This window comes from Podarcis erhardii (genome assembly GCF_964252035.2).
Source record: "Podarcis erhardii genome assembly, chromosome: 7".
Lineage (NCBI taxonomy): Eukaryota > Metazoa > Chordata > Lepidosauria > Squamata > Lacertidae > Podarcis > Podarcis erhardii.
The window spans coordinates 6,229,111-6,256,292 of NC_138511.1; the positions used below are offsets into that span (position 1 = coordinate 6,229,111).

General features: G+C 48.0%; 1 protein-coding gene across 1 annotated transcript; it reads right to left on the bottom strand.

The window, feature by feature from the left end:
• GGCX (gamma-glutamyl carboxylase) lies at window positions 1-25,243 on the bottom strand. The gene is made up of 15 exons (XM_081869948.1): window positions 25,097-25,243; window positions 22,741-22,941; window positions 19,514-19,672; window positions 19,195-19,360; window positions 16,893-16,971; window positions 15,259-15,365; window positions 12,991-13,154; window positions 12,196-12,473; window positions 11,286-11,417; window positions 8,459-8,610; window positions 7,451-7,620; window positions 7,060-7,190; window positions 4,933-5,080; window positions 3,473-3,668; window positions 1-1,062 (listed from the first exon to the last, which is right to left on the bottom strand). Exons 1-15 carry the CDS (start codon window positions 25,122-25,124, stop codon window positions 900-902), a joined length of 2,274 nt encoding a protein of 757 aa, XP_081726074.1. The 5' UTR covers window positions 25,125-25,243; the 3' UTR covers window positions 1-899.
• Between the last annotated feature and the right edge of the window lie 1,939 nt (window positions 25,244-27,182).

Below are 27,182 nucleotides of genomic sequence, written 5' to 3' on the forward strand. Positions count from 1 at the left end.
TTGATAAAATGTACTTTTTAATAGAAATTGAACACTTTTTGCCTTGGTCACACCGGAGCTCGCCACAACCTTCTCTTTTCTAGACTTAATTATAAGGCTCTTAGACAAACCTGAGGACTCCTACTGTAAGCCCATCTGTAATAGATACCCAGACGGCAGTGAAGGTTTCCAGTTCCTTTCCAATTGTGTGAAATTGGAACTCTGTGTGTCCAGAGCTCAAGTGGTAGAGCAGCCACCCCCAACCTAATACCCTTCCAGATATTTTGGACTACATCTCCCATCAGGGCCAGCCAACCCATTGCCTGGCAACCCCTCCCCCCTTCAACTTCAACCAACATTAGCTGAAAAATAATCTCAGGTAGAAATGCTGGGAAAACTCCCAACATTCACAGTTTGGCTTAACATTCAGGTTCATGAACAGCTCTAGAAACCTCGAAAACCTGCTCACTCTTTTGCAGCATTTTCATTGGTCCTGCAAATGCATTGCCCAGTTTGTGGATATGGGAGTTTTTTCTCTTCTGGACCAAGACAGCAGCTACCTCTGGGTGTTTTTAAAAGGACAGTGGAAATCTCTGTCACTAATGCTGGTTTTGTCCCCATCATCTTCCTCCATGCTGAATCTACAACAGGCAACAGTGAGACTGAGGAGGAGGGCACTTAATACACCAGTCTCCAGACGGCAGAGGCCAGTGGAGGTGGGCAGGGGGCAGTGGGTCTCAGCAAGCCAGTACAAGAGCCTTGGCTGAAGAGCAGAAATCCAGAAAAGGGAGGGCAAGCCACGCAGTCCAGCAAGGGGCTCTTTTGCACGCTCAGTGTTTCCCCTGTTTCCCATCCTTTGGCCCCATTGCGAGAGCCTCCCTGCTGCTGCTGCTGGCACCTGAGGTAGCGACGGCTGCTGCTCAGAGTTCAGAACGCCCTGGCTGTTTTGGCACCGTGTCTGGACTGCTGGGTGTCCGGACCTCCTCGTGTTGCATGTTGGCATAGGCCACCTCCTGTGCCAGCTGCTCCAGGGGTGGGCGGCCCAACAACAAGTTCCGCAGAGAAATCCAGGTCATCAGGAGGCTGAGAAGGCAGAGAAACAGAAGGAACTCACCTTATCAGTCTAATGTCTGCATGCACTAGATATGGTTTCTTCAAGAGCAGGCTACTGCAATGCTCTCTATGTGGGGCTTCCCTTGCGCTTAATCCAGAAGCGGTTGTTAGTGCAGAATACTGCAGCATGGTTGCTGATAGGAATGAAACCCTGTCAGCATATAAGACCTCTGCTCAAATATCTACATTAGTTGCCAAAGTTCAGGGTGTTACTATTAGTATATAAAGCCCTTCAGAACTAGGGACAAGTTTACCTGTGAGATCGTCTCACCCCGTTATATGCCCAGTCAACCGCTTAGATCAATGGAACTGTTACAGGTGCCACATAAGACCCTTTCCACACTGGTTAGAACTCAATGTTCTAACACTTGCACTCTGGAATTCCCTCCCTATTGATACCAGGCAGGCATCTTCACTGTAATCTTTTCAGCACCTGCTAAGAACATTTTTGTTTAGACAAGCCTATGCTGAAGTTTAGAAAGGTGATGTGTGTTTTAATATACTTTTAATATATTATTATTTTAACGTTTTGAAAGTCTTTAATTTTTATTAATTTTTGCTGGTAATTATAATTATTGTTTTATCCATTTTGTAAACTGATTTGAGTGTTTTGTTGTTGCTGTTTTGTTTTATGATTATCAGCATATGACATTGTGGCCCCGGAGCAGAGTTTTCCAAACTGTGTGCCATGACACGTTAGCTGCAATGTGCAGGTGTGTCGAGCGAATGCTCTTAGTTTAGCCTCCGGTTTCCTACTAAAACTGAACTACCGTGTCGCAAAGTGATGCATGTCTAAAAAGTGGGTCACCATCCTGAAAAGTTTGGAAAGCTCTGCCCTAGAGCATTCCCCATTTGGTTCGGCCAGTGAGACTGCTCTCAGTGACGGGCGCCGAGAGAGCAGAACCCCCTTGAGGCTGTTCTCTTGCTGCCATCACATTGGGTGACTGACAGGTGGGCAGCCCCACCCACAGACTGAAGTTGGCCTGCAGGGGAGGTCAGGATTTAGTTCCTTGGCCCTAGACTAAGCTGTGCATTTTCACCACCATAGACTGTGTGCCTAGGGAAGGGCCTTTTCTAAAACATGAAGACAAACTGGCACTGTGAAGAGGAAACCCCAGAAAAACAAACGACCCTTTGAACGTTGCTCCCTTGTTAAAACAATTTTGCCAACTACCAGTCCATTTCCAGTCACAATTCAAAGTGCTGGTTATGCCCTATATGACTTGGGACCAGATTACTCAAAATATCCTATCTCTCAATATGAACCCGCCTGGCTGAACTCACCTTCTCTTAGTCCCATCAACAGGAGAGGCACAGCTGGGAGGTGACAAGAGAGAGAGCCTTTTCTGTGGCTGATCCCAGACCGTGGAATTCCCTCCCAAGAGAGGCTAGCTCCCTCTTTGTTATCCTTCCACCAGCCGGTTAAGTAAGACCTTCCTGTTTAGAGAGGCCTTTTTTAAAAACCAAGGTGCAGACAACGCTGATCACTGGCTGCTGTCAGGGAGGGCAGACTACAGTCATACCTTGGGTTACAGATGCTTCAGGTTGTGTTTTTTCGGCTTGCGGACCGCCAAAACCCGGAAGTACTGGAATGGGTTACAGTGGTGCCCTGCAAGACGAACGCCTCGCAAGACGGAAAACCCGCTAGACGAAAGGGTTTTCCGTTTTGGAGGCGCTTCGCTAAACGAATTCCCCTATGGGGTTGCTTCGCAAGATGAAAATGTCTTGCGAGTTCCTGTGGGTTTCCCTCCCTTTCCCCCCCTCTTCCTAAGCCGCTAAGCCGCTTATCAGCTGATCCGCTAAAAGCCGCTAAGCCGCTAATAGCGCTAATCCGCTAAGCTGTCAATGGGCTTGCTTTGCAAGACGAAAAAACCGCTATACGAAGAGCCTGACGGAACGGATTAATTTCGTCTTGCGAGGCACCACTGTACTTCCGGGTTTCAGCAGAAGCGCTAAATTGCGCTTTGCGCAGAAGTGCTGAATCACAACCCACGGGTGCGCAGATGCACCGCTGGGGCTTGTGAACGTGCATCCCGCACAGATCACATTCGCAGCCCGAGCGTCCACTGTATATTTTAACTGCTGGCTCTAAATGTGTTCTGATGCATTTAAACTTTTGGTTTTAACTAGTTTTCTTTTATTACTGTGTATTTTATAACAACATTTTTAAACGCTGGAGACTACCTTGAATCCCACCTTGGAAGAAAGGCAGGCTATCAAAAACACGAAATAAATAAATGGACTCAGTCACCCTGGCAGCCAGACTACAGGGTGCCCACAGCATCATCCAGCTGCCAAAGCCAGAAAGTGGACCAGGTTAAGCCAGCAAGAAATGGCAGGGATGGACAGACGTTGTGCAGAAAGAGAAGGCTTTTCTCACCTCCTGCGGAATACGAAGTACTTCTTGGTGATGAAACGGTGGAAGCGCTCGGCCAGTGTGGCATTGCGGCGCTTCTGCAGCTCCTCCATGCGCCACTGGCGGCGAAGAAAGGCCTCCACGACAGGGTCCACCTGCGTCACGTTTTCCATGGAGCTGTCCAAGATGGGCTGTAGCTCTGGAGGGAGGGGCTCCGTTTCTGGGGGTAGGGGCAATATCAGGATTTAGAATCAGAAGTCTGAGAGTTGCTTGAAAATGAAATAATGCTGTCGTGAAAGCCTATGGTGCAACTGCACTTGGGATACTCTCTATGTGGTTTCAGGTGCTGAACCTCAAAAAAGGACATTGTTTCAGAAAAAGGCAAGCAAAATGATCAAGGGGTGGAGCAATTCCTCTTCAAGGAAAAACTGCAGTGTTTGGGACTTTTTTGTTTAGAAAAAATGGGACTTGGCAGGGAGGGGAGATGAGAGAGAGAGAGAGAGAGAGAGAGAGAGAGAGAGAGAGAGAGAGAGATATGACAGGTTGTATAAAATTATCTCTGGTGTGGAGAAAGTGGACAGGGAGTTATATCATACTAAAACTCAGGGTTATTCAGTGAAGCTGAATGTGGGAAAACTCAGGACAGATTAAAGGAGTTCTTCACCCAGCACAGTCAAACAATGGAACTCACTCCCACTAGTGGCAATGATGTCCACAAACTTTAAAAGAGGATTAGAGAAATTGATGGAGGATGCGGGTGGCGCTGTGGGTTAAACCACAGAGCCTAAGACTTGCTGATCAGAAGGTAGGCAGTTCGAATCCCTGCAACGGGGTGAGCTCCCGTTGCTCGGTCCCTGCTCCTGCCAACCGAGCAGTTTGAAAGCACGTCAAAGTGCAAGTAGATAAATAGGTACCACTCCGGCGGGAAGGTAAAGGGTGTTTCCGTGCGCTGCTCTGGTTCGCCAGAAGCGGCTTAGTCATGCTGGCCACATGACCCGGAAGCTGTACGCCGGCTCCCTCGGCCAATAAAGCGAGATGAGCGCCGCAACCCCAGAGTTGGTCAGGACTGGACCTAATGGTCAGGGGTCCCTTTACCTTTAAGGCTTGCAATGGCCATTAGCCACAATGTCTATGTTTCACCTCAGAGGCAGTTTGTGTGAGTTTGGGAGCAGGTGAGAGAGGCTACTACACTCCTGCCCTGCTTGTGGAATTCTGCTTCAGACATCTGGCTGTGCCCTGTGAGAACAGGATGCTGGACTGGATGGAAGAAACCAGGAGGCTTTCATGATTTCTTCTGAAGGCACCTTGAACTTTCCGCTTGGGACTGAAGAGCCCAAGGCCAGTCCTTGGCCTGTCCCAGCAGCAGGCGTGAAATAGAGGAGGACTGTGTCAGCAGAGGCTGGTGCCCTGGAGCCGGCAGTGCAGCCAGGAGACCTTCTGAGGCCCCCAGTTCATCTGCCCCACCAACCACTGCTCAGCCTTACCTGTCCCATTCTGCACCTTCTCCCGCAACTCCTGCAGCCGAGTGAAGTTCTGCTCAAGAGCCGCCTCTGTGGTGTTGACGTACATGTACATGTAACAGGACGGTTCCTGGGACACTGTGAAGACTTTGTGGTATTTCCCCGGCGGCAGCTGCGTCCAAGTGGAAGAGGACAAATTGGTGGTAAAGAAAGATAGAACATTTTTTATGTATGCAACAGCAGCAGCAAGGATACTTATTGCAAAATATTGGAAGACACAAGATTTGCCCACTTTGGAAGAATGGCAGATGAAAGTAATAGACTATATGGAGATGGCAGAAATGACTGGCAGAATCCGAGACCTGGGAGAAGAATCGGTAGAAGAGGACTGGAAGAAGTTTAAAGACTACCTGCAGAAATATTACAAAGTTTATGAATGTTAAAATGATGTTGGATATGATAATGATATGGCATTAGTGACTCAGTTAGAAAAAAAAGTTTGAAAAAATGTAATAGAAAAAGGGTGAAAGACTAAAGGTATATTATGTCAAAAGTAAACAATATGTTAAAGGTGGTTAAAATATAAGAAGGAAAGATCGGAGACATAATAGAATGATCCTAATAATTAGAAATGAGTTTTGAAAGAGGCTAAGGATTTGCTGTATCTAATTGGGTTAAGAGGAACACAAAAAGGGAGGTGTGAGGAAGTCAAGAAAGAAGGTTAATTAAGTATGAATTTAAAAGTTGGTGTTTTTATTTTTTGTTAACTTGATTGGTGTAATTTTTTTCTGTACTTTTTTGTTTTTTATCTCTTCTTTTCTAAGTGTATTGTTGATTATGTTTGTTTTTCTATATGATTGTTGTTGTTATGTGTTCTTTTTTTGTAAAAGCTTAATAAATAGAGCAAAGTTGGAATATCAACACAGGGCCCTGGCCTGATTTGGCTTGGGCCCCACCATCTACAGCAGGGGTTCCCAAAATGGGCAGTACTCCCCATTACTGGGGTGGGGGTGCTATGAGGCAGAGGAGGGCTGGAGCAGGTTCCTCCAAGCATGCTGACTGCTTATTTATGACTGACCAGGCGAGAGCCTAGAGCAAAACACCTTTATTGCTTTGTAAAGTTTTTCTGCTCCTACTACTTTCAAAACTATTTCCTTTGGTCACGGTTTGCTTGTATTTGTGATTCTGAGTTCTCACAAGGCACAAGAGGGGCCATATTCAGTTCAAAAGAGAAAATGGGCTATATTGAAGTTGAGATAGTCAGCTTTTTATGATATAGCAGCAGTTTAAGTGTGGTCATTGACTGATTTAACTCTCAAGAGAGGCTTTTCTCATGGAAAGTGTTCAGGCCCATACCTAGAAAGCATTCAGTTAAGCAGAAGACCACTCAGACCCATCCTTTCTAGGCACAGGACAAGTGGAAGTGTGGACAAGCCCTTAATGTGGTATAAATGACAGAGCAGTGGTCCATCTGAGCCAGTGCTGCTCCCCCAATTGGCAGTGGCTCTCCTGGGTCACAGGAGTGCAGAGGTCTTTCCCAGCCCTGCTGCTGTTTGAGATGATACTGGGCAACTGGACCTTTGACCTGCTGCATGCAAAGCATGTGCCTGACCACGGAGCCTCAGCCTTTCAGCAGTGCATGCAAGTATTGCGCATGGGGTGAAGGTTCCAATACTTCAGTGGGCTCGGGGCATGTGAGGTGGTCGAGAGGTGGTTAGATGCCCATTGCCTTTCCTTTGTGCTTTGGGGCAGAGCATCAGGATCACTGGTGGTCCTGGACGCAGCTGGAAAAGGCTTCCCTTCCCCTGCTCTCCAATTGCGAAGGCTCAGCTCGGTCCTCATAGAACCATAGAACTGTAAAGTTGGAAGGTACCCCAGGGACCATCTAGTCCAACCCCCTGCAATGCAGGAATCACAGCTAAAGAATCCCTGACAGATGGTCCTCCAAGCTCCACCACCTTCTCAGGTACTCTGTTCCACAGTTAAACAGTCAGAAAGCCATTCCTAATGTTTAGTCGGAATATCCTTTCTGGTAACTTGAAGCCCTTCTGGAGCAGCAGAAAACAAGCTTGCTCCATCTTCCATGGGACAGCCCTTCAGATATTTGAAAGTGGCCATCATATCGCCTCTCAGCCTTCTCTTCCCCCTCACCTGTATCCTGTCTCCTTCCTGCAGTGTGTGGTTCTTCTGCGTGCTGACAATCTCCACTGCAACTTCCCCTTTCAGCAAGTGAAGGCTAGTGTTGCCAAGGTCCTCACTGACAAAGTTTTCCAGATGCAGGCCTGCCATGGGGGACAACTGTGAGATGAGCAGCTGGAATGCAACAGAGCGCCCAGGAGCAGCCCCAAGACCACTGCTGCTCTGACACCCCAAGATCACCCCCAGGTGAGGTTTCGCCAGTCTCTTGCAATGGCTTCCCTACACAGGCAGTTAAAAGGCAACTTGCTCACACAAGCAAAAGGCAACATGCCAAAGAGTACTGTGTAGACTTGGCTTAAACAGGGATACCGTTTCCAGGAGAAGGCAAACAGCACAGACGTACCTGGGAAGTCTGCAATGAAGACCACCTCGGTTTGGTTGTCCAGGGCGTCCTCAATCTCCTGTAGCTTTGTCCGCCAGGGTGATAGGTCAACCAGCAGAGGCTTCACCCATGTCGTTTTTTGGAAAGGGGACCACTCAGCCTTCACAATGTCCACATGTGGATCAAAGAGTCTAAGGACGGGGGTGACATGGGCAAAGTGAAGATACCCAGATCAGAAGGACCCCGGCCATTGTCAAGTCAATATAACTAGCAAGGAAGAGGGCTCTGCCTGCATGGCTGTGTTCCTCCGATCCAATACGGCTGTCATTCCTTCCATGCACTCAATTCCAGAATATCTTTTGAGTCACAGACCACAATGATTTGGCTCATCACCAAGCTTTGCAGGATGGGCTCAGCTTGAGTTTATGGGAGGTTTACTCATTTAAGGACAGGTGGTTCTTCAATGTTCTATCCAGTGTCTTCTCAAAGTCAGTGACATTACGAAGAAACTGCATGATGGGAAGCAACATCCTAACTTCCACCCCCACCCTCCCCAACACTTGTATAGCACTCCAAATTTACTGGAATTGTTAGTGCAGCTTGTATAATTCCCCCTCCCCACCTCCCGTGGACCAAGTATAACAGGTGAAGAGACAGTCCGCCTGCCGATCCCCCAATGTCACAATGACATCAAGTGACCTGCTTCTCCTTACCTGGCTAGAAATCAAACCATCCAGGCAAAGGCACTGTGCTTTGAAAGCTCCAGTGATCAGCTGATCTACAGTGCAGGGGGCGTTGCAGGAACCATTGATTAGATGACAGGAAGGGCCTGGCAGCCCCGGTTTTGGCACAGCCATGTCTTTACCAGCCACACAGCTGGCATGGCCGGGCCAAAGCAGGCTGCTGGCCAGTTGGGGAAGACCGAGGAACCTGATTGGGCCTGTGGGCTGGAAGCTCCCCAGTTTTGCTTTACTGTCATTGCAAGCAGCAATCTCAAGGGCATTTCTGTTGCTGGAACAGCCCACTCACCTCTGCTGGAAGCGATCGTTGATCGAGACCCAAATATCAAAGTAGATCTCCGGCTCTGAAATGTTATAGTTGTGCAGCAGCTGACTGAGACAGGTGGCATACTGCTTCACCATATCTGCGTGGTCCCTCCAGCGTCGACTCTGGGTGAAGACCTGCCCTAACACATGCAAGTCTCAGCTGGGGCACAGGAAGGGTGGCAGGCTGGTGGGGGGGGGGGTGCAGGGAAGAGGAGAATGGGAGGGCAGGAGGACAGACTTGCTGCCGTGAGAGGTCTTAAGAGCAGCAAGGTCTAGCAATCAGTACCCAAAATCCCAACAGTTCTACAGCTAGAAAGTGAAGATTCCAAAGATTATGCAGCTCATGCAAATTCACCTCTCTGCACTTTAGATGTATTATTTGTTCCAGCTGCTGAATTTGGACCAGACCACCTCATTATTGAGGAAGGTTTAGTTGTTGTTTGAAGACTATCCCTGCCTCCAGGTCTGGCCCTGACAAGAAGGCTACAGGTGTCCCACAAGACACTGTCAAAGTAATGATTCAGAAGACTGCTGCCATCCATGATTTGATGGAGGAATTGACCTAGCATGTTATAACAGAGATTTGCTTGGACAAGGTAGATGAGCCTGTTCTTGCTACTGCTTATCCACCAGGTTTCTCTTACACACAGCAACCTATATCATGTGGGTGGGGAAGGAGGGGGGTGCAATGATTTTTAGGAAGTCTTTAGTTTTCACCGGGCGTCCTATTAGGGAGACACAGTTTTCTGAGTGCATGTTCTGGAAGTTGGGCAATAGGGGCAGTACAGGATTCCTTTTGGTGTATTGACCTCCCTGCTGCACCAAGAATTCCCTGCCCAAACTGCTTCAGGTCATGTTGGATGTTCTCCTGGAGACACCTGGCTTGGTGGTCTTGGTTGATTTTAACATCCATGCTGACATGGCCTGACAAGGGGCTGCTTGGGACTTCATGGAAAGCATGGCCTCCACTGAGCTGTCTCTGAATAAATATGGCCCGATTCATAGCCATGAACACACCTTAGATCTGGTGTTTACCTCTGTGGATGTGGGTGATCTGACATTAAGTTTCAGTGGAACAAAAGAAGTGCCATGGTCAGATCACTTCCTGGTGCAACTGGACTTCTCCGCAACCCGATTCAAATGGTCTGCCCCTGACACTTAATGGATCCAAACAGCTTCCAAAGGAGATGCATTATCCCTTTCTGATGGCCTCTCTGCCAATTCCCTGGTGGCACGCTGGAATGTGGGGTTAACTAGGGCTATTGACTGTCTGGCTCCAAAGCGCCCTCTCCGATTGCATGGAGCTCAGATGACTCTGTAGTTTTCCCAGAGCTGAGGTTGATGAAACACCCAGAGTGGCTGCGGCAACCCAGTCAGATGGGCATTATTATTATTAATTATTATTATTATTATTATTATTATTATTATTATTATTATTATTATTATTATATGTTTCTCTAAAAGCTGGATTTTTATTCCAAAAGAAAGTTAGGCATCCAAGATTGATGCATCTTGGTCTACGAAACAGCTTGTATTTTTGTGTGTATATATAAATATGGCAGAAAACCCACAAGTATCAACAAGTAATTATTTGTAAGTATCATTTGGAGGTTTCCCATCTCCTGAGATCCTCAGGAAACCACTTTGAAGTGGGTGGGCTGTGCAGTGATCCTACCATTTATGATTATTACTTGCACTAATTAGTCATGTTCCCATAGAGGCTAGTGGCGCGGGACGCCAGGGCGCCAAGTTCTAGAAGGGTGCCCGGGAAGAGGCGGAGGCTGGACGTGGCACCTCCCGGCATCAGCTTGCCACCCTTGCCTGCCTCCGCCATGCCTGGAGCTTCCATCTGCCGTGGCCACCGCAGCACAAAGCGGCCAGCTGAACCGGGAGACGCCACGTCCAGCCTCCGCCTCTTTCCCACCCTCCAGCCGCTGCCCGCCTCCTCCAGCCCTGCCGGCAGCGCTGTCCTCCCTTAAAAAAGGTTAACAACTCTGGGAAATGGGGGGCGGGGCGGCGGAGGGAGCTTTGCACCACGGCACCGGATATGCCCCGCATGTTTCCCCCTTTTCTTGTTTTGCATAAAGTTAACTCAAAGCAACTTGCAATACACAGCATATGAACACTTCCCTACATATCTGTCACACATGGCATGAGCTTATTTTATGAGATACATAGCAGGCAGCCTTGACAAACATCACACTCCTGCAGTTAAAACTGACACAGGTACAGTGGTCTGAATACAACCATGTAACCGACCAGGGGCACCAGCTCTTGTGGGCTCAATTCTTTTGCCCCTCCTCATATTTTGGGGCTGGGCCCCCCAATGTTCTAAATGCATGGAGGTGAAGTGTGGAGTCGAGCACAGCACAGCTCCAGTGGCCGACTCCTCCTCCTCCTCCTCCTCCTCCTCCTCCTCCACAGAGGGGCAGGAGGGTCAAAGCTGCCACCTGCTGGTGGTGGCGCCAAGAGGAGGTAGAGGAGGAGATGCCAGCCATTGAAGTCGTGCGTTTGGCTCAGCCCCCAGCTCCTCCCAACATTAGGATGTCACACATGCAATGTTGCCCACCCGCCCTCTATTGCCCTCGCAAGCTGGCGCCTCTGTCCTGACATGCAATGTATCCCTATGTCCAATCTCTGTACGGGACAGCTGCGTATTCCTGCTTTGCAGGACTAAATGATCCTCAGGGTCCCTCCCAACTCTACAATTCTATTATTTGATTTGCAGTTTGCCATGTGGGAAGCAGCCCAAGTAAAGTAGCCCAGAGCTGCCCCTGCCCCCTTGCAAATGAAAAGGAAGAGAAACTGACCCCAGGGTTGAGGTAGCCAACCTCCCCAGTGAGACCATCACGGTACGTAATCTTCACATGCTGGTGGGAGCGTGCGTGGACCATCATGTCCCACGAGTAGCCATAGAGTCCATTTGTCCAGTTGTTATAGCCCTGCACAAGGAGTTGAGGGGAAATCTGGTGACTTTTCCCAGAAAGGATCTTGTTTTCCCTCTTCCTTCACCCTCCCAGCCTGACAGTCATGGACAATGCCCTGAGCTGCCACTTTGGACTATTATTTTCTGACTAAAAACTACCAGCAACCAGATATTTCACCTCACAATCCTGATTAAGATTCTGCCGTTACTATCCTGCACCAATATATTTCAATGTAGATCTGGACCAGGGAACCTCTGAAACTTGCAGGAATGCTGGGAAAGAAATGCACCATGGGAAGAATTGCACTGGCTCAGGTGGGGTCTCCTCAGTCCCTCCCACTTTGTTAGCCCAGATCCGTCATCTTCTGCTTCCCAGAGGACCCACGTCAAGGAAAATATTATCTGTCCAATGACAACATCCAGCACCTTTTGCTCCAAGAGTTTGCAAGAGTTAAGAAACACCCCACAATACCCTCCAGAGCAGGAGTAAACTTGCTCCATCTTCCTCATGACAGCCCTTTATATATTTCAAGATGGATATCTCATCACCTCCCAGTCTTCTCATAAGACTTGGTTTCCAGACCCTTTACCTCCTCATTCACCCTCCATTTCAGTTTGATCACATTTCAGCTTGTCAATATCCATCTTAAACTGGGGTGCCCAGAAATTGTTCCAGGACTCCAGGTGGGGTCTGACTAATGTTGTTTAGGGCTTTGTGAATTAACATGATTAACACAACGCTACCCAGAAGGCACCACCACGTTGGCTGCTTCTGCCAAGCAGGCCTGTCTCACCTGGGTGATGAAGTGGGAGTAGGGCAGGAATAGCTGCTCCAGCACATACAACACTGTGAAGATGGCCCCCAGTTTCTGCCGCAACCCCAGCTTCTGGGCTCCTCTGCCTAACCTCTGCTGCCCTGCTCCTCCATACACACACTCCTGGCTGGGCTGTGGAGCCTCTGAAAGGGGCAGGAGCCTTTGGAAGCAGGCCGGGAACTTCATGATCAGGTGGCGCGGCCAGTCTGGGTAGCAGAAGAGTGGGCTGGTGGCCAACATGGTGTAGGAGAACATACCTGGGGGCAAGAAAGCCGGAAAATTGGACTTCTGTGGATTGGGACAGGGAGGCCAGAGAAGGAGATGTTTGCAATACCAGCCCAATGCTAAGGTTAGGTACAATTGCCCTCTTCCACCCACCACCTTGCAAAAACAAAGGCAAGGAGGGAGTTTTATTACCAAGTTTGTCACACAAACTACCCCAAACGGCATTAACATAGGCTTGCAAGTGTCTGCAAAAGCTACAATCTCTCCCCCCCCCAAAAAAAATATTGGGGATTTTTTTTCTCTGCATGAACCTATGTTAGCAATTTGCAGCCTGTTAATACTATGAAGGGGGGGGGGTGATGTGAGGAACCGCCCACATTTTTTCCCAAACAGCCAAAAAAACTTGTTTGCCTGGTTACCTAGAAGGGATTCTTACTCACCACAGGCGAGCAGGAGCGTGGTTAACGGCCAAAGCCAAACAAGGCAGGAGTTAAGGGCTCCTGACCGTCTTGCAAAGAAGAGAGTTGTTTGGACTTCTGGAGAACTTACCAATGCTGAAGAGCTGGGAGTTCATGCAGTGAAAGTAGGAGACAAAGACAAGAGCCACGGGTCGGGTGGCGTCAAAAAACAACAGGTAGCCGGCGGTCAAGTCCAGCATGAGACCCCCACCGTGCACTACCAGCAAGCTGGTCATCTCCTCTGAAAGCACCAACCTGAGACAGAAGACACAGCATAACTAAGAAGTGGTGGGTGGAGGTGAATAGCCTATGCTCAGGACTAGGGATGCACAGCAATGTCAATTTCTATGTGTTTATTCACAAGTCTCTTCTTTTTTTAAAAAAAAAAGCCCATGCGGATATTTGTTTAAATATACAGTATGATCAAATCTTCCATGCATTTAACTCACATGATTTCAACCAAGCTCTTTTCATACCATGTCTGCTTGGGTTACCTGGCATGAAAAGAGATCTCTGCCTTGCTTGTTGTGTGTGTGTGCCACGTACTGGGGACTCTGTCCCTCCCCCCACCCTCAGTCACTAGCCGCAGGGCAGTTCCAAGGGTTTGGGTATATGCAGTTTTCATGTAAATGCAGAACCTTTGGAACTGAACCCCCATGTAAGACGAAATCATACTGTAAACTTAAATATGCATTTTATCACAAATGCATTTCTAAACTTATTTTAGTTTTAAATCTGCAAATTAATATATATATATATGTGCGTGTGTGTACATTTTTGCTCCAGGAACATGACAAAATTTGGTCATGTTCAAAGGATAATCACATTCCAATCCATCAAAGTGGTTGGAGGTCAGCTCACTTAAAAATGTGGACCGAACAGGGGCTTCTGGTTCTGCTCTGCCTTAATGGAGCCAGACTCCATGACAGTGTGAGAAGGAAAAACAAGGATGATTGAGGGTAATTATCCTTGCAAATTCCCCCCAGGGACAGGGGGAAGGGGCTTCACTCACAGTTCATAACCTTGCTCTTGCATGGAATGCGGGGGGCAGGGAGGAGCTGAGTGCAAAAACATTTCGCCCACCGGAAACCCTCTAATGCCGCCATTAAGAATCAGAGGTTCTCCTGTTAGTTGGAGCTTAATTGAACTAAAGTACAGGTGCGTGCTAGAAGAGATGAGATCCCAAAATGCAGAACAAAACTGAAGATAAGACTTCATTTGGTGAAAAAGACAGTGGGCAGAGAGGAGAGCCTATGGTTTCTTTAAAGTTTTATTCTCTACATTTATGATTCAGCAACTCTCCTCTGAATGTTAGTTCAAATTATATTTGTACAAGTGAGGATGAAAGAATTGGATTATAAATATGGAATATAATATCAAACGGAACTGTGTGTGTAAAAAAAGGAGAAAAGGAGGGAAACACTATTTTGCAATGATAGAATGATGTTTCTAATGATAGAAACTTAGAGCCGACTCTTCCCTATCCTTTATTATTTGCAGAGTGAACTGAATAATGCTAAGAGGACCTGGAATTTAATTTAATTGGAAGTATATATCATATATCTTCAGTTGGAAGGAAGGATGAAAGGAGTCTGTGAACTGCCAAGGAACTGATAAGGTTCTTTACTGAGTCATCTGCAATTTGACAGACCGCTCTTCTTCCCAGACTGAGAGCGAAAATAGGTTCTTTATTGGGACAGAATGACTTTTGCAGCTGTTGCAAAAGTTGCAAAACAACGAAGCACAAGACAGAGTAATGGAGAAATTTCTGGAACAATGGGATATCAGTTCCTCCCAAGGCATGATGGATAACAGCAACAACTGGGGTAAACAAAGATATAACATCTTACAAGGACAGGAAGAAACACCACAGACAGAATAGCTGCCACACACAGGAAGAACAAGAATATAATTTGAGTTCCTCACTTGTAGCTTTATAAATCATTTAATGTGTCAACACGAATATAACTTTTTAATATTGCAGTTGTTGTATAAGGGATTAACATTATGACTGGAAATTAATAAGATTTTGGAATGCAGAAATAAAGCAAATAATCAATTCATCAAATCTAGCACACGGGGCCACTTTATCTAAATTATATCATTTGGTATTTGAACAATTGGTATTAATAACTGTATTATAAATTAGTATTGTTATAATGCGGTTATTATTGGATTGTAATTGAAAACTAGCAAGTATTATCCCTAGTTGAAGCCAGACCCCTCATGGGAATTCCACCCTCCCAAATCTAGGATGCAGAAGGGAGCGGCTGGAACCTTCCACCTGTGTGACTCCTTGACCTTTCTCCTCCTTCACTGCTTCCGCCTCCCTCCCTCCCTCCCTCCCTTTCCTCCTCACCTGAAGGGGCTGAAAAGCCAGTGGTGAGCAAGGGAGCTCATGGAGTAGCCTTCGACCCAATCTGCATCCAGTTTCTTGATGCCCGCAATGAAGTACACAATGAAGATCTGCTCGGGAACAAGGCCAAGAATCTGTGAGTTAGATTCTGAAGCACAAGACATCAGGCAGGAGCAAAGGGGTTGCCCATCTCCAAACTACCTTCGGGGTGAGGAAAGGACCCAGCTACATATCGCCCAATGAAGGGGGTGAGCTCTTGCTCAGCAGCAGAGCACACACTTTGCATGCAAAAGATCCCAGGTTCAATTCCTGGCATCCCCAGGTAAGGTTTTGAAAGACTCTGGCCTGCAAACCGGGAAAGTCACAGCCCATCAGTGTCAGTGCTGAGCCCATGCTGCTTCTGTGGGGGTGGGGGGTCCTGGCTCATCCATCTACACAGAGGCTGCTTTGTTTTGTGATAGGAATTTTGAGGTCTTAAAGGTAAAGGTACCCCTGCCCGTGCGGGCCAGTCTTGACAGACTCTAGGGCTGGTGCGCCCATCTCACTCAAGAGGCCGGGGGCCAGCGCTGTCCGGAGACACTTCTGGGTCACGTGGCCAGCGTGACAAAGCTGCATCTGGCGAGCCAGCGCAGCACACGGAAACGCCGTTTACCTTCCTGCCAGTAAGCGGTCCCTATTTATCTACTTGCACCCGGGGGTGCTTTCGAACTGCTAGGTTGGCAGGCGCTGGGACCGAGCAGCGGGAGCGCACCCCGCCGCGGGGATTCGAACCGCCGACCTTTCGATCGGCAAGCCCTAGGCGCTGAGGCTTTTACCCACAGCGCCACCCGCGTCCCTTTTGAGGTCTTAGATATATGTTAAATGTTCATAAGTGTACCAACCAAGCATGTACATAGATCAGCACAGGAAGACCAACCTGGAACCATTTTGATTCATTTTGAGCAAATGATTTCTCTGCAAGGTCAAAGTGGGAAACCTCCCCATTGTCTCTTTCCTCACAAATCCTGTCTGAAGGGCACATTTAAGATATGAATAAGGTGTGAGCCTGTGACCTGGCTCAGGAACTAAGTATTTATCATTACAAAAGACTGGCCAGGCTCCCCAGGCAATCCAATCAAGTGACCATTAAACAGGTAACCTGTCAGATGAGATAAACAACGCACTCAGATTTCTGCTGTAGACCACCTTTTCTGTGATGTAGGTATGAAGTATCTGGGGGGTGGTCTTAGGGTACACCCCTTCTGTGATGTATGGATGATGTATGGAGGGGTGGTCTTGAGCTCCAGGGCAGGGAATTTAAAATGTCTATATAAGGGCATGCTCACCATTGTTCTGAGTTCCTCCTCCCTCCTGCATGTGGTGAGCTAGGACCCTGTTGTAACAGATCAATAAAGATCAGGCTTACTAGCTGCTTTGCTTCTCAATATTCTCTGACTGGCCTCTGTTATTTTCTCCTACCAATAGGGAACCTACGTAAGGACTCTGTATGGGCTCTTGGATACCCTATAAGGAAAAAAAGGGCAGATTTTTGTTTACAACAGTTTCCAGAGGACACATCAGTGCAGACACTGAGAGGAGTCTGCATACTGGGGTGGGGGTGGGGGTGGGGGTAGGGGGAAATAACAGCAGCACTTTACCTGTGTGCGCAGCAGTGTGTAGTTCCACAACGGAACATGCGCGTTTCTCTTCTGTGGATTCCAGAGGCCATCAATAGACCTAAAGGAAAGAGATGCAGTACCAAGAGGCCTCCAGTGGGACTGAGAAGCTACCCACGGACCACTTTAAATCGAGACAAAGGTGGGGGGGGGTCCAAATCAGCTCAGCCAGTACCAGAGGTGTTCTGGATGCCTAAGGCCTCCTCCTGAGTGATGGCACTTAAGAATTCTGAAATATTATTTTCAGCCCACCGCAACACAAGACATTTTAAAAAGGTGGTGCTGTCAGGGGTGGCCCATCCAATATTATCTCCTGCTGCCGCCTCTCCCACCACTGCCTCCCACACCCCACACCTCCGCTGAAGCCTTGCTTGCTAGGGTCACACAGCTGCAGCATTCGGTTTCTGGCAAGAGGTCCACAAAATCTTTCTGAAACCCAGAAGCCACAGTCACTTCTCCAGTGGCAACAGGGGGGGTGGGGGTGTCAGAAGAAGCTAATGAGACCCTGACGCATTCAGAAAGCCGGCACCTGGAATCTGTCTTTGCCACCGTTTGGAGCTGGTCATGGGCAAACTAAGCGCAGTGAAGATGCACATTCCAGGCCATGACCTATGAATCCAGATTTGTAGTTTGTTGCCCTCCAAGCAAGCCCTGAGTGGTAGCCAAGGGTTGCTACTGGATTACTATGTATGGTTTGTACAGAGAGAAATAAGGTCAAGTTTTCACCTAACACTGAGCCAAGGCACAGGCTTTTTGCTTCTCCTAAGGCAAAGGCAGGAGCTGGGAAGCAGCAAAGGAGACGCCCTTGAACAGTTGTGCACCAGCAGGTTATTTGTGCACATTAAACCGTAGTTCATTTTCAACTGTGGTTTCATGTGAAATGTGGCCAATGCTTTGCAATGCAAGACCAACATCTGCTGGTGCCAACATGCACATGAGTTAAATATCAATGACTTGCATTTACAGTGGTACCTCAGGTTAAGAACTTAATTTGTTCTGGAGGTCCGTTCTTAACCTGAAACTGTTCTTAACCTGAAGCACCACTTTAGCTAATGGGGCCTCCTGCTGCCGCTGGAGCACGATTTCTGTTCTCATCCTGAAGCAAAGTTCTTAACCCGAGGTACTATTTCTGGGTCTGTAACCTGAAGCGTCTGTAACCCGAGGTACCACTGTAGTTTGTAAGTGTGGCAGCACCCACACTTTGGAACTCCCTGCCTGTTGACATCAGGCAGGAGCATTTCATTGTGCACTTTTCACAATTTTTGTCTGGCAAGCCTGCTCAGATACTGTATGTAGAACATTGACTGGTGTTTTAATCTGGTTTTCAGCTTATTATTTATTTTAATTATTTTTTAAAATGTTGTGAGTAGCTGTTTTTAGCTATTTTTACCAATTATTTCACTGTTTAGTTTTGGGTTTTTTTTGTAAACCACTTTGAGGTTTCTTTCTCCAATCAAGTGGCATATAAATTTTATGAGATAAAGTGCGTAAGATGCCTGCTTATGTTCCTCCTCCAGCTGCTGGAGAATTCCTAGGGACCTCATGCCAGAGCCTGCAAGTGTCTTGGACTGGATGGAGGCAGGGGTGGAGGGGGGTGGAAGGCACTAGCTGGGGAACCCCCAGGGGAACAAGGCTGAGAGCCCAAGGACTGGTGGTGGGATGATGACAAGTTGTCAGAAGGGAGAAGAGGGAGCAGACTGGGAGGAGGATGTGTTGGAAGCTGAAGACGTAACAGTATTTAGTGAGCAGGAAGAGGCTGTGGCAGAAGCAGAAGCAGAAGCAGAGGGGGGTCAACAGGCAGAAGTGGAGGCAGGCTGCTGAAGAAGCCAAGGAAGCTCCCCCTCCTGCTGCAACCATCTCTCCTCCCTGCTGGTCTCCTAGAACACACAGAGAAATGAAGAGGGTGGAGCAAAGAGAGACAAGACAAAGTAGCCTTAGGCTGCTGGGGAAGGAACTGGGGGAAGAGGGGCCTTAGAGAGGCACTGGGAAGGCCCCGGGGACCTTCAGTCCTCACAACGGCCACAAATGTAGCAAGACCTACTGGGAAGAGTTGCTGTGATCACTGCACTGTTTTGGTTTCCTGGAATAAAGATCTAACTTCACTGACACTGGTGTTTTTTCATTGCTGACCTGCTCCTGACTCCTGACACAAGCTGTTCAAATGTCCAGCTGAAATTGTGTAATTGAAGTGTCGGGAAAGGTGTTTACTTGGCATAAGCACGTTGTGAGCAAAGAGGAGGCACTGCAAAACCTGACATCAGGGTTGTTGGGTGAAAGCCCTTACCAGTAGCGGTTTGCGTTCATGAACAAGAGCTGGAAGCCCAGGAGGCCGTAGAGGTAGGAGTGGTTGTTCCATGTTGTTTTGTCCAGGAGGAAGACATACCAGTAAGGCACCATGAAGAGCAGGCAGCTGAGGCGGTAGAAACAGCCCAGCATGATCCCCAAAGCACCTGTTGCAGCGAGGGAGGCAAGGTCAGGTCCCCAGAGCACCTTCTGCAGCCGGACTCAACCCAACAAGGCCCCAAAAGCCCAGGAAACAAGGCAGAGCCAACACTGCTGGGCTGGTCCACCCCACCTCCCCGGCCTTCTCCCAGTGTCCTTACCCAGCAGCATCACTGTGTAGACAAGGTACATCCAGTCCAGCGGAAGGGGCTCCAGGAAGTTGAAGAGGGGAAAGCGGCACACCTTCAGCCCATCCAGGTATTTGTGGTCCAGCTGGCTCAAGCCTCGCTCCTGGGGAATGTCCAAGGCCATCAACAAACCTAGGCAAGGGCCAGAGAGAAGAATGATGTGGGGTGGAATGGGGTCAAACACTGGAAGGAAACAGGCATGCAATGAGGATCTGAACCCTTGGCTCTTACAGCGTTTCTGTGCACTCTGGCCTCCGTCACGGTCCTCCGTGCGCCAGTAGTGGTTTAGTCCTGCTGGCCACATGACCCGGAAAGCTGTCTGTGGACAAACTCTGGCTCCCTCGGCCTGAAAAGCAAGATGGGCGCCGCACCCCATAGTTGCCTTTGACTGGATTTAACCATCCAGGGGTCTTTTACATTTACCTTACCCTAGTCCAACACTCTAACCAGTACACCACATTGGTACATTATGTGCTCCTGCAGTCCACTCCAGAAAAGGCTGAAGGTCAGGTGGAACTGTAAGGTGTGTGCCACAAATGAAGAGTGAAGGGGGCTCTGAGAGAGTTTCAAAACACAGAGTAGAATTTTTTTTCCACTGAAAGCAGCAGTGATTCAAAGGAAAGGTCAGTCATTCTGTACACACAAACACACACACACACACACACACACACACACTCTCTCTCCTACCTCTTGTTAGTTTTTAGGACAAACCATCCAGTTCAGCCCATGATGGGATCACACTCTGATCTCTCCTAGCCAAGTCCAAAGTCTCCTATCACTGCTGATAAGAAAGAGGCCCAAAATGAGAAGCCAAAAGCTGCTGCCAGCTACGGATGTGCCATCTCTGCAGCTGCCACCAAAACAGGCTGGCTCCAGTACGGGAGGGAAACACCACAGCTTAAAAAAGCAGCACATTCCTCCACATCCTGTGCACTGAACTGGATTGCAACCACCATGAAATTATTTCCCCAACAGCTCTCAGGAAAACCAGCCCATCTATTTTGTTTGGCAAAGAGACCCTGTGGGCAGCTTTGAAAAGAAAGAGGCGTGTAGGAACAGACATTCCTTCTGCAAGAGATATGGCAGAGAGTGTGTGAAAGGAGGGCAGCAGCGGCCATCACATGCAGAGAAAAAGCAGTTATGAATCCTGCACCCAGCATCTCCCAAAAGGTCACAAACACAGCATGAGGGAGGAGAAGAGGAAAGCCACCTAATTTGGGCTCTTGACACCCCTTCCTGGTCTCAACATGGCCATGCTATCTCTTAACTCTACCCACCACCCTTTCTAGGCCTAATAATAATAATAATAATAATAATAATAATAATAATAATAATAATATAATTCATTATTTATACCCCGCCCATCTGGCTGGGCTTCCCCAGCCATTCTGGGCGGCTTCCAAAAAATATATATTAAAATACTGTACTACATCAAACATTGAAAGCCTCCCTAAACAGGGCCGCTTTCAGATGTCTTCTAAAAGTCTGGTAGTTGTTGCATTTACATCTCAATACAGGGTGCACTGAAGATCCTCACAAGTTTAAAGGCTCCAAAGAAAGCAGTGGACATCAAATGATGCATTGAGGACGAGCAAATAGCACAAGATCAGCATTGGTGGATCAAATAAATCTAGCCAAGTTTCCTGGCTTCAACCGTGGCAAACTTCAGATGCATCAGGAAGACCAAGCAACAGGGAGTGGACTAGCAGGGAGCACTATCTTATGCCTGCCAGCCCAGGTGAGTTTCCTGCACTCGCGGCAAGGTGCTCAAAAGCATCCCTTGGAAAGGAAAGTGCCCTTTCTTCCAAGATTTCCTGCAGCTGCTGAAGACTGAGTATGTGGAGTCTTTAGCCTGGATCGATTCCTGACAACAGCAAGAAAGTGACCAATGCACACTCTGCACCTGTCCTGCTCACCTGTCCTCCCCACCCCAGGCTTTGTACCTGTATTTCATGCTCCATGTTCAGCCTCAAAGGACCAACAGCATGGCTTGTGACAAAAGGGTACCAGAGAATGAAACCCTTTTTAAATTTCTATGACAGCAAAAAGGAAAGGAAAGGCCCACAAAGAAACAATCCCAGCTCTGATAGGATTGGGGGTTTGACAGCATCTGGTGGCCTCTTCTGGTGTTTGCTAGTCAGGCAGATAGTCAAGTCCACCCTCCTGACTCACACCTCAACCTTTGGAGGCCCTTAGTTCACAAATAAGATTGCGTAAGATGCCAAGTGTCCTCTGCATCATGTTCTCCTCCTAGTTCTGCAGTGCTCTCTCAAGCAACTGTACTTTCACTGTAATATTATTATTATTATTATTATTATTATTATTATTATTATTATTATATTATATTATTATTATTTTATCATGTTGTACTGTTAGTGTTATAATTGCTTTCCTACTTCTGTAAAAGAAAATGATGATTGCCAACAACAGGGGGTTCCAGCAGCTTTTCGGAAGATCCAGATGCTCCTAGAGACAGGCAGCAACTGAGACAGGAATGCCACATGTGTGGCACCATGACCCCAAAGACCCTGTTTCTTGAGCTTTACTGCTGAAGGTAACATGGAGCAGAACCTCAGCTGTCAACTGGGACTCAAGCCTAGACACACATGGGAGGGATGGAGCTTTGCGGATACAGTATGAAATCGTTGGAACACTGTAAACCTAGTGGCCTCCAGATGTTGCTGCTGTTGCTGTTCTTATTATTTTAGGTTAGAATTGAATGCATCAGAAAGGAAATCTATCTCCAAAGAGAGAGTGTTCCATATCCTGGGAGCTGTAACCAAGGAGGCCCTGCTATATTACAGATATGGCACTATCAGCACTGCCTCTCCACCTTAAGACAAGCAATGGGGCAAAGTGCTCCTTCAAGTAGCAGGCTGGCTACCAAGGGCTTGATACACCAAACTGAGCACCTTAAATCCATCCTGATAGCAAATATGCAGTCTGTGCTCCACTGGCTAAGGGGAGCTGTAATCCAAAAATATCCCAGAAGCACCAGGTTGTGGAAAGCTGCTGCTGTGGGCACAGATCAGCATCTTTCTGAAAGCAGCTGACACCCTGGAATCTTTCCTAAACTACACCTATGCCAAAAGGATTTATCCTTACAGATATCAAGCATCTCAATACTCTGAGGTGCCTTCAAGCACTCTCCAGTCCACACCGGCCTCCCAGGGCCAGCACTCTTAAGGCAAAAGACTCACCAAAGAGAAAGCGGAAGATGCCCAGTGCCGCAGGGTCAGTCGGCCTGTTAAGTAAGCAGACAAAATGGTGCCAGCTGGAAAGATCGGCCCATTCAAAGCCCAGGAGGCGCTTGGTCCAGCTGTGGAGGGTTGAGGGCCCAGGCTCCTCCTCCTTGTTGCTGCGCCTCTTCTGGCTGGCAGGAGACTCTGACAGCTGAGTGCCTGCAAAAATAAGATGAAAAGGATGGCAGCTGCACCCCAGAGGGAGAAAAGGAGTCGTGGATCAGCGGCAGGGCATCAGCTTTGCATGCAAAAGCCCTGAGCTCAATCCCAGAATTGCTGAGTACGACTGAGATGGTCCCAAATCTGAACAATACTGACCAAAGCCGTATCAAACCACTTTAAGCAGTCAAGGCTTGCCCCAAAGACTCCCAGGGGCTGTCGTTTGTGAAGGGTGCTGAGAGGCCTTAGGCAACCCCCTGACCCAGCAGCAGGCTCTCTCTATGTTCTCATGCAGATGGTGCCCTGGACAGCTTGACTCAGGTCTCTTTAATTGATGAGGCAGCAGCATTATGCCAGCAGAGGCTGCTTTTCCAGTGACTTGGGGACAGAAGAAGCTACTGCCTTCTAACAGGAAAAGTAGCCTCTGCTGGTATAATTCTGGTGTCTCTCAAATTAAAGAGACCAGAGGTTGCCAACGGCAAAGGAATGGGAGAATCTGCATTTTGAAAACCAGCACACTGCTAGGCACACACAGCAAATTCAAACTGGCTGTTGATAAAATCCCCCCCCCCCCAAATCCTGCTGTCTACTTCACCTTGTTGCACATATTGGCCAAGTCTTGTCCTTACACTCTGGTGTGACCAAGGGACAGAGCCCAGGCAGGAAGGAGCAGGCTGAGCTGGGGTGGGGGGAGTGTAAAATGTTGAGGACCCCCCCCCCCAGACTGTATTCTATTGCACCCTTTACTCCCCGCCCCCCCAAAAAAGGTGAATGAAGTGGAATGGACTCCCTTGGGAAGTTGTGGACTCTTCTTCCCTGGAGGTTTTTAAGCAGAGCTTGGATAGTCATCTGTCAGGGATTCTTCAGCTGTGCTTCCTGCATTGCAGGGGGTTGGACTAGATGACCCCAGGTGTCCCTTCCAACTCTACAGTTCTATAATTCTAAGCTTTTAAAAGATATATATGGTTGATCTTATTACTTTAAACTAATCCAGAATGCGGCAGCTAGACTGGTGACTGGGGGCAGCCGCCGAGACCACATAACACTGGTCTTGAAAGACCTACATTGGCTCCCAGTACGTTTCCGAGCACAATTCAAAGTGCTGGTGTTGACCTTTAAAGCCCTAAACGGCCTTGGCCCAGGATACCTGAAGGAGCGTCTCCACCCCCATCGTTCTGCCCGGACACTGAGGTCCAGCGCCGAGGGCCTTCTGGCGGTTCCCTCATTACGAGAAGCAAAGCTACAGGGAACCAGGCAGAGGGCCTTCTCGGTAGTGGCACCCGCCTTGTGGAACGCCCTCCCACCAGATGTCAAAGCGATAAATAACTACCTGACATTCAGAAGACATCTTAAGGCAGCCCTGTTCAGGGAAGTTTTTAATCTGTGATATTTTAGTGTATTTCTGGTTTTTATGGAAGCCGCCCAGAGTGGCTGGGGAAACCCAGCCAGATGGGCTGGGTACAAATAATAAATTATTATTATTATTATTATTATTATTATTATTATTTAAAATAAAAAGTATATCTGGTTGCTAGCTAAAAGCATAGCTGTCAACCTTCCTTTTTTTTGCGGGAAATTCCCTTATTCCAGCGCTGCTTCCCGCTGCAATCCCGGATTGTTAGCTATCCCGTAGACTGTCCGTGGGACAGGTGAGGCTGCTGATCCCTTAATTTTGAGGCTGCTGATCCCTTATTTTCAAATCTGAAAGTTGACAGCTATGGCTAAAAGGGCAGAGCAGCGACCAGTGAGACACAACTCTCTTAAGGCCAGTGCTTTTTCCCCCTTAAGAAATAAATGTTTAGAGGTACTCTCATTTTCCTGCTCATATTGAAATACTGCTCCTCAGTGAGGCCAAACTTAGATTCACAAAATGTTTAGGGGTGTGCGTCCCCCCAGAAAAAAAGCACTGCTTAAGGCTATCCCGGGTTGTCTGCCCTGGGCATGGGGGGGGGAATTAAAAGAGGGGATTGCAGAGCCTGCCCTCCTCGCCCCACCGGGGGGCGTTTGCCACGGGGAGACGCGGTGCCAGTCCTGGGGGGGGGCGCTGCGCCCCAGCTGGGCTTGCAGGAAGAAGAAGGGGGGCCCTTCCCCAGCACCCCCCCCCCCGAGAGGCCTGAACGAATACCTCGCCCCCCCCCCGCCTGCCCGCTCATACCCGCAACGTGCACGCGCCCCGGCCCCATCTCGACGTGGCGGTGGGAGAGCGAGAGCGCGCGCCTTCTGCTCGGCCAGGGAGTCCCGGCCAGGGAGGCCCCCCGAGAGAGGAGGGCAAGCCAGGCAGCGCCGCGCAGCCCTGACTTCCGGCTCCGCGGAGGCGCCTCCCTGCGCGGGCCGGGCGGAGGAGCGGGGCGGGCCGCCCAGCAAAGCAGCCTCCAGGGCCGGGGCCGCCTTGGCCCGTCAACTGTATTCTCCACCCGCCTTGGTCCAGTCGCTGCCTCTCAGCCTAATCTCCTTTTTTTTTTTTTTTAATAAATATTTATTAAATTTCCAGATAATACAACAAACAAGAAAAAAAATACACAAAAATAATAACAATACAGAAAATACAAAATTAAAAGAAAAAAACGGTTAAAACAAGTATATTTTCATCACTTATTTCCATTAACTTATTTCCCCGACCTCCTCATACCTCCCCCTTTTGTATTCCAATTCAAATTCTTAGCTCAGCAAATCCTCATTATAGCTTGTCATAACTTATTATAACTTATCCATGCTTTTACATTAAAGCGGGTAACCACTTAATTTTTAGAAACAAAATAAAAAAATTCCTTCCAGTAGCACCTTAAAGACCAACTAAGTTAGTTCTAGGTATGAGCTTTCGTGTGCATGCACACTTCTTCAGATACACAAGTGTGCATGGACACGAAAGCTCATACCTAGAACTTACTTAGTTGGTCTTTAAGGTGCTACTGGAAGGAATTTTTTTATTTTGTTTTGACTATGGCAGACCAACACGGCTACCTATTGTTACGGCAAAAATCTGGGTGCGAGGCTGCTCTGCCACCCAGCTCATCGGACTAAGTCCGTGGGTCCCTGCGGAGGAAAATGAGCTCAGCCGGAGACAGGAGCAAACTGCAGAAGATCCAAGTTTATTGCGCAACAGGTTCAAGGCGAGATTGAACAGTGAGAAAGGGGTGACATGAGTTTTTGAAACTCCCTCCATGTCCCAGAATACAGTGCAAAACACGTCATGAATACATCACAGAAAGGTGGGGTTACACAGATCAGCAGTTCAGTAAGGTAGGGGTTGCACAGATTAACATATGGAGGAGGGAGGGGGGAATATGCAGAGCTGGAGATATGCACAGATAAACACTTCCTGGGGATGAAAAGACAATGGTCTCAAATATGCATAGTCTGCCACCTGACATTGTCTGGAGGAAAGGCTGATCAGAACAATTTGAAAGGATTAAGGTCTTGACACTTTGCTTGAGGGATTATGCTGGACAGGGGAGATGTGATGGAGTCCTAGAGTAATTGAGCAAACTGGCACGCTGATTTTCTATGAATTTTATAGATTTTAGTCCCTTTTGACAATTGGAAATAAATTGATATATTGTAGCGAAGAAGAAGGTGAAGAAGACATGCCCCCCCCCTTCCGTAACAGTCCCCCATTCGGAGATAGATTTGCATTAAAGTTCTGTAAGAACTTGCAAATCTTTTCTCCGCACCCTAAATCTCGGTGAAGGTAGGGGTGCCGTGTGAGTGGGAATAGGCCCTAATGGAAAAGGAGGTGGGTTGAGCAGGGCAACAAAGGAGGGAGCAACACGGACCAATACAATGTATGTGTATGTTATATAGATATGCACTAAATAATAACTTTGTATCTATCGTACTAGATGTGTGGGTTTGTGCAAACCTGAAGGGGACTTGCAAATCATGCCTCTTAAGGCCATTTGCAAGTATAGTAGTGCAAAAAGGACACCTGTTGTATTTTGTTCAATAGTGGTCTATGCTTTACATTTAGCAGGAAGGTCCACTACTGACTGAAAAAAAATGTAGTTTGCTTTGTCCCCCGCCATTTTTGTGTTCTCAGGTGTCAAGGTAGCTTTTCTGTGGTCTCACAGTAGTGGCAATCCCTGGTGAATCCACTTAGGGCTTTCATATTAACCATGTTGCCTGGCACTCACCACAGCTGCCATAGGTTCGGGCACGTCCTGAGGGAAATGTCCTTGCCTTGGCTTCCTATGGGGGTTTTATTATTGGTCTTGCAGTCATGGGAAGTTGCGCACTTGCACTTT

Excerpts from the sequence above, each read along its gene's own strand:
- GGCX (XM_081869948.1), bottom strand. The coding sequence starts at position 25,124 with ATGGGGCCGGGGCGCGTGCACGTTGCGG. Across the intron at positions 16,972-19,194 it reads ATGAACGCAAACCGCTACTG|GTCTATTGATGGCCTCTGGA; the intron begins GTAAGGGCTTTC and ends TCTTTCCTTTAG. Across the intron at positions 13,155-15,258 it reads TGGCTTTTCAGCCCCTTCAG|GTTGGTGCTTTCAGAGGAGA; the intron begins GTGAGGAGGAAA and ends CTTCTGTCTCAG.